Source organism: Chaetodon auriga, chromosome 8 (assembly GCF_051107435.1).
Source record: "Chaetodon auriga isolate fChaAug3 chromosome 8, fChaAug3.hap1, whole genome shotgun sequence".
Classification (NCBI taxonomy): domain Eukaryota; kingdom Metazoa; phylum Chordata; class Actinopteri; order Chaetodontiformes; family Chaetodontidae; genus Chaetodon; species Chaetodon auriga.
In genome coordinates this window covers 28,789,451-28,796,238 of record NC_135081.1, presented here as the reverse complement: position 1 = coordinate 28,796,238, position 6,788 = coordinate 28,789,451, and the positions used below count along the sequence as shown (strand labels likewise).

The 6,788-nt window shown below is 53.4% G+C and overlaps 1 protein-coding gene across 1 annotated transcript in view; it reads left to right on the top strand.

Moving 5' to 3' along the window:
• Positions 1 to 3,127: 3,127 nt before the first annotated feature.
• Positions 3,128 to 6,788, top strand: part of crdhl (cone RDH-like) — a 4,729-nt gene continuing 1,068 nt past the window's right edge. Inside the window, exons 1-6 of the mRNA XM_076736504.1 lie at positions 3,128 to 4,567; positions 5,146 to 5,280; positions 5,380 to 5,571; positions 5,668 to 5,829; positions 5,908 to 6,027; positions 6,149 to 6,353. Of these exons, the coding sequence (XP_076592619.1) occupies positions 4,423 to 4,567; positions 5,146 to 5,280; positions 5,380 to 5,571; positions 5,668 to 5,829; positions 5,908 to 6,027; positions 6,149 to 6,353 (959 nt within the window). The 5' untranslated portion in view covers positions 3,128 to 4,422. The remainder of the gene's footprint in view (positions 4,568 to 5,145; positions 5,281 to 5,379; positions 5,572 to 5,667; positions 5,830 to 5,907; positions 6,028 to 6,148; positions 6,354 to 6,788) is intronic.

Genomic DNA, 6,788 nt, shown 5'->3' with positions numbered 1-6,788 from the left:
CGTGTGCGCGCACACACACACACACACACACACACACACACACACACACACACACACAGGTTAATATACAGAGCGCTGCATGTGCAGTACACAATCCGGGTGTGTTCAAGTGATCCCACCTCAGGTTGTTCTCAGTGAGGTGCGAGCAGATCTGGCAGGTGAAGGTGGAGGTTTTGATTCCCAGCGGTTGTGGCTTCCTCAGACTCAGGTCACCTTCAAATGTCCCGTAATAGAACTCCTCCACGCTCATCACCACCCTGGGGGGGTCGGAGGTCACCGCAGAGGTCACAATGGGGGTCATGATGACAGAGGGGGTGGAGCCAGGAGCTGCTGGAGCAGGCGACATAGAAACTGAGACAGTGGCAAACTGGTAACACAATGCAGCCACACTGTCAGAGCGGCGTGACGTTAACGTTTCACTCTTCAGCTGCTGCAGGTGAGTCCAGCAGTTCAAACCAGGTAACTCGACACTTCCTGCACCTCTCTTACAGTAAAAGTTTGGCAGCTCTGGATCACATGGCACGAGATCCAGACACGTGGAGGCATCAAACAGAGCATGCACACGTCATGTGACCCATCTGCTCAATCACCTCAGTCATCCAGATGTTATGGAGGTACAAACGGGGTCCTCAAAGGGGACTTTCAGCTCCAGGTTGAGCTCCTGAGTGTTGACTTCCACAGTTCCAGATCTTAACCTGCCAAGTCCTTCATTTATGTTCGTTCTATTTTTAGTTTTTCCTTTTTATTGAACAGTAATCCAAAGGAACCAATAAGCACTATCAATAAAATCCAACGGATTTAAAACCTGTTTCAACACTGTTGTCAGAAAGCAGTATCAACATCAAAGCGTCAGTTTTGATTCCAGTATTGATAACTGTTACGTACCGGTGCTGAACGGACTGATTCTGACTCCATTGGCCGAGCCAGAGGGAAGGGCGGGGGAACCTGCCAGCTTCAGGGAGTTGGCCCCACCCACCTGGGTCACCTGGAGGTTCACTGGAAAAAACAGATCAATCAATCAAGCAATCCATCCGATACATTCTGATTGGATGTCTGTGTCCAGAGTGACTGACCGGGTCCTGGTGTGCTGGTGCGGATGGTTAGCGTGGCAGGAAGCTGCATGGCGGTGAAGGTGGATCCAGGCTGGGCGGGGCCTCTTGAGGGGGTGGAACCTGGTCTGGTCTGGACCGCCTGGCCTTGGGAGAGGACGGGGGACATGCCAACACTCGGCCTAACCAACTGACCCAAGGATGGAGCTGTGGGGACAGGAAAGAGCTCGATGAGCAATCAGATCAGCTGGGATCAATAATCAGATCATATTTCTTATTGATTAACGTCTGATGGAGTCGAGGTGTCCTACACTGGATCAGAGTGAGCGGCTGGACCGTCTGACCAGGCTGCAGGTTCAGCAGCAGAGGAGTGCCGTGGTTCATGACGGTCTGCACTGGGAAACCCTGAGTGGTAAATGCAAACACATGATGTCACAGTGATGTCACAGCGATGTCACAGAACAGAAGCATGAGCTGAGTAAAGCCAAAGGCAGAGGGAGCAGCAGAGCGTGTGTTTGTTTTCTGTACCTGTGTGGTAAGGAGGATGGGCGGGGCATTGCCCGCCCCAGGGGCTGCTGGAAGGAGGAACGTTCCACCCGCCGTCTGTGTCAGGATCAGGGGCGGGGCCTGAGCCATCAGGGGCGGGGCTGCGGCAGCAGGTGTGGAGGGGGCGGGGAGGTGGGAGACAGAGGAGGAGGTGATGATGGAGGGAGGAGGAGGAGGAGGCATCACAGATGAGGAGACGATCTGCACAGGAGAAGAAGCTGAGAGAAAAAAAACAATGTGATTTAAATATAAATAAAACAGTTTTTTCTGATGTCAAACTCCTGCTGCTGTGTTTGAGACATACATGTCAAAAGTCTCCCAGAGAGCCTCGTCCCCAAGACCCCGAGACTGAAAGACACGACAGGACCGAAGCCTTTGTGTTGGTTTCAAGTCTCTGAGCTCTGTGACTTCAAACAACAAGCACTAACAGTCTGCTCCAAGCAGAGACCCTGACCCAGGGGTCCCCGCAGACCCCTCTGAGCCAGACAGACAGACAGACAGACAGACAGACAGACACAGACACACAAACACACACACAGACACAGAGACACAGACACACACACACACACACACACACACACACACACACACATACCTGTTGGAGCAGGTGGTGTGATGCATGGAGGAGTTTTAGAAGGTGGAGTCTCAGAGGCTGGAAGAGGAGACAGAGAATCCTCCACTGGACAGACAGACAGACAGACAGACAGGTATTATTCCACAGGACAGTGTGTGTGTGTGTGTGTGTGTGTGTGTGGTTCTCACCTGGCTCGTAGTAGTTGTCGATGAAGTCCATCTCGTCTTCCTCCACACTGTCGTCCACCTGTTGCCATGGCTCCAGCTCCTCCTCCTCGCACTCCATAAACAACTCTGTATCCATGTTGCTATAGAAACCACAAACAGCTGTCAGCGTCAAAGTCACATGTGAGTGACCTCTGACCTCCACCCTTCATCATCATCACTTTCTCCCAGCCTGAAAAGCACCTTGTTTTGTCAAGTGAGCTGTTGGACTTGGAGTCCCTTTAGTGGACATCACATGACCTTCACTCAAAGACGGAGCGGAGCAGCTGAACATGTCCACGTGTCTTTGAGACTTCTGTGTTCTCACAGTCAAACACATGAAGTCACAAACAGCGAGTGTCAACAGGAAGTGATGCAAACATCCGTCGCTGTAAACAAAGAATCATCTCAGTCTGACAGCACGACGCCATGTTTACATCGTTTACCACGTTTGTCTCAACAGTTTCTGTTCTAAAATGTTCTTTGATGGTTAAACTTGACGAAGAGGAGCGAAAGGTTAACAATAAAACACTGTGATTGATTATTTATTATTCTTAAAGTCGTGAGTATGAACGCTATAGTGACACGATATGTTGTTAAATCTGGACAGTCTCGTTCTCGGTGCGTCTGTTCCGGGTTATTGTTTTAAATAAAGTTTTATATAAAGACACACAGCCGTCGGCGGCAGTAAACAGTCCAGTGCGTCATGTCGCGCTGCGGCCGCAGGGGGCGCTCCGCTCCTCTCCGAGCTTCTTGTTCCTGTCTCCACAGGAGCAAACTTTCAGTCCGCGCGGGGAGCTGGAACATTACAGAGTCCCGTTAGCTCGTTAACGTTACACCCGGGTTACCGTGTGCAACGAACCGGGCTGAAGACCCGCTTCTGCCCGCAGCCACGCGCACCGTCAGCCGCGGTGCGTTTGGATAACAACTACTGTGAGCCTGCACCGCCCCGCCGGCAGGACGTACCCACCAAGCGCTCCCTAAATGTACTACCCGTGCCAGCGGACCGGACCTGCAACTTAACCTGAGCTGGACAGAGCCGAGCCGGACTGGTCTTACCTGTTCTGGAGCCGCGGAGCGGGACAGCAGAGCACGGACGGGTTTGTACGGTTCTTCTCCAGGCGCGCGTGAGGTGGGACTTCCTCCTGTTGTCGGTGTCAGAGCTGCAGATTGGCTCACAACGTTGTTACGTCACTTCCCTCCTCACACAGCGCTGTCTCTCATTGGTCGGTGTTCTGGAGGAACTGAAGCGCGTCCAGCTGCGGGTTTTCAGGCTGGAGACGTTAAATGGCTCCGGTCAGCCGGACCGACCGCGAACACAACAGCAGCGGAACGAACAAACGGCAACAAATCAACATGGAGGCCGAGAGGCGCCAAACAGCGCCACACAGCCAGGACGGGACGCCATTTTGTTTTTGTTGGTTTACGGAGGGGCGGGGCTTTAGAGTGACGTCAGGAGCAGAGTCACAGAAACAGGACACATAAACGTGAGGAAGGAAAGAAGTGACTATAGTTCTAATGAGAAATGTTCATTAATTCAGTTCAGCTGACAGCAGGCAGGAAGTGGAACATACGTGTCCTGAGACACATGTCAGAAGGCTCCTTATGACGTCATCCCATGTGACCCGACGTCAGCAGACACGGACTGACTCCTGTCACCTGAACTGTGTGCTGTTGTGTGACCGCAGACGTCTCACCTGTACACAGGAACAGTCAGGGTCCTGGTCTAACCTGAGGACAGATTACGTGTGTGAACTGATCGATCAATAAGTGACATTCAGGTGTGATCAGACATGACGTGAAACACTGAATTGATCCAGATGAAGAGTGAAGATGAGTGTCTGCAGCTTTCTTCACTTCACTTCATCTGCTCACTCTGAGCGGCCTGAGGCGTCTCACCGTCACTGATCCTTCCTGTCCACGAGTTCTCCAACTGATCCCAGAACAGCTCTGTGCGCTGGATAATCTGCTCTAATCCCAGTTAATCTGCCCCCTCCCCCGCTCTCTGTCCCGGCTCGGTCGGTCTCTCAGTCTGTTCTGACCTGCAGGGATGAGGGCTGCTGGAGGTTTCCTGGTGTTGCCGTGGCCCGGCGGGGGCGGTGGCTCGGACACGGACCCGGACCCGGGGTCGGCGGAGGAGGGCTGGGGGCCGCTGCTGCTGAGGTGTGGAGCTGTGCTGGGAGTCACTCTGATCTGTAAGACTTGACGTCATCACCACGAGGACAAACGGTTGTGTGTGTGTGCGCGCGCGCGCGAGCGTCTGAGAGTGTGTGGGTGCGCGTGTGTGCGCGCGCGCGAGAGTGTTAGAGTGTGTGTGTGCGCGCGTGTCTGTGTGTGAGAGAGTGTGTACTGTGCATGGTTGTGTGCACACTGACACTGAGGCCACTTTACAAGGAACACCTGTGTGCTGTGATCCTGAGTCCAGTCCAGAGTCCAGTCCAGCAGCAGAGGCTGAGCTCTGTGGTTTGATTTGAGGAACACGAGGCGTGAGGTGGTGAATCAGCTGATGATCAGAGGATCGACTTCGCGCTCTGCTCTGATTGGCCTCTTCTTTTATAGGAGTTCTTATCGATTTGATTGATTCACGCATTCTTTATGGATAAACAGAAGATTTTCAGACATTTGCAACTTCCAGATATTTTCTGTCCTGCAGCAGCTCAGACCTTCCTGTCCAACGTCTTTCTGATCCAGTTTGACAGAGAGTCAGTTTGTCTTCTGTGTGTGTGTGTGTGTGTGTGTGTGTGTGTGTGTGTGTGCGTGTGTGTGCGCGCAGGTGTGGCGGTGCTGAGGAGGTGGATTGCAGGTGGAGTGTGTCGCTGTTCTCTTCGTCTCGATGGAAAGACAGTTCTGATCACAGGAGCAAACACCGGCATCGGCAAAGAGACCAGCAGAGACCTGGCAGCCAGAGGTCAGTGTGTGTGTGTGTGTGTGTGTGTGTGTGTGTTGAATCAGACACACACTATCACCACCCGGGCAGCTGGTGATGGGTGTGTTTGACTGGTTGCAGGGGCCCGGGTGGTGATGGCGTGCAGGGACCTGAGCCGGGCGGAGCAGGCGGCCGAGGAGATCCGTCAGTCAACAGGAAACGGAAACGTGGTGATCAGACATCTGGACCTCGCCTCCGTTTACTCCGTCAGACAGTTCGCTAAAGATTTCCTGGACAGTGAAGACAGACTGGACATCCTCATTAATAATGCAGGTGAGTTTACCTGTTGTCCATCTGTCTGTGCACCTGCCTGTGTCTCCCTCTGCCTGTCGGTCACCTCACCTGTCTCTCTCTCCGGCCTGTCTGCAGGCGTGATGATGTGTCCAAAATGGCTGACTGAGGATGGTTTTGAGACTCAATTGGCTGTCAATCATCTGGGTCACTTCCTGCTAACCAATCTGCTGCTGCCAAAGCTGAAGAGCTCCACCCCCAGCCGAGTGGTTACCGTGTCCTCCATCGCCCACCGGGGAGGTATGACCTCTGACCTCTGACATGTCTGTGGGTTGTTTCTGACATTTGCTGCTTTTGACCGTGTTTTGGTGTCCGCAGGTCGCATCGACTTTGACGACCTGTTCTTCAGCAGGAGGAGCTACAGCTCCCTGGAGAGCTACAGGCAGAGCAAGCTGGCCAACGTTCTGTTCTCCAGAGAACTCGCCCGACGACTCAGAGGTCCTCGCAAACACTCAAAACCACAAAGTCTCAGAGCCGGGCTGTGATTGGCCGCTCCGACGACTGACGTACCTGTGAACCTCTTTCTAGCTCCTCAAACTGACCTCCGTGTCTCCTTCAGGCTCTGGCGTGTCGTCGTTCTGTCTCCACCCGGGTGTGATCCGGACCGAATTGGGCCGTCACGTTCAGGGCTGGTTCCCCCTGCTGGGGGCGCTGCTGAGCCTCCCCTCCCTGCTGCTCATGAAGACTCCCAGTCAGGGCTGTCAGACCACGGTGTACTGTGCTGTGACGCCGGGCCTGGAGGGACGATCCGGAGGGTACTTCAGGTGAGAGGGGAGGGGTCTGGACCTGGTGTCCCGTCACCTCCTTTTAACACTCAGTCAGTTAGAAAGGTCCAGCCTGTCGCGTCGTGTCGGCAGAATTTTTGATGACTGTTTTATTCTGTAATGACGTCACCGCACTGACTCTGCAACGTTCCTCAAAAAGTCTGAATTTCACGCCCACAGCTGCACCTGCTCGGACACCTGCTCGGACACCTGCTCGGACACCTGCTCGGACACCTGCTCGGACACCTGCTCGGACACCTGCTCGTCCTCTTTCACGTAGCGTCACATTTTCACCGTCCACAGAGTCCACCATGTTAGATAGATAGATACTTTATTCATCCCCAAGGGAAATTCACAATTCGTTGCACAGACTATTGCACAGTCGTGTTTCTACAGGAGCCCAGAAAGGACAAAGCAAACACTGATTTAGTGGGA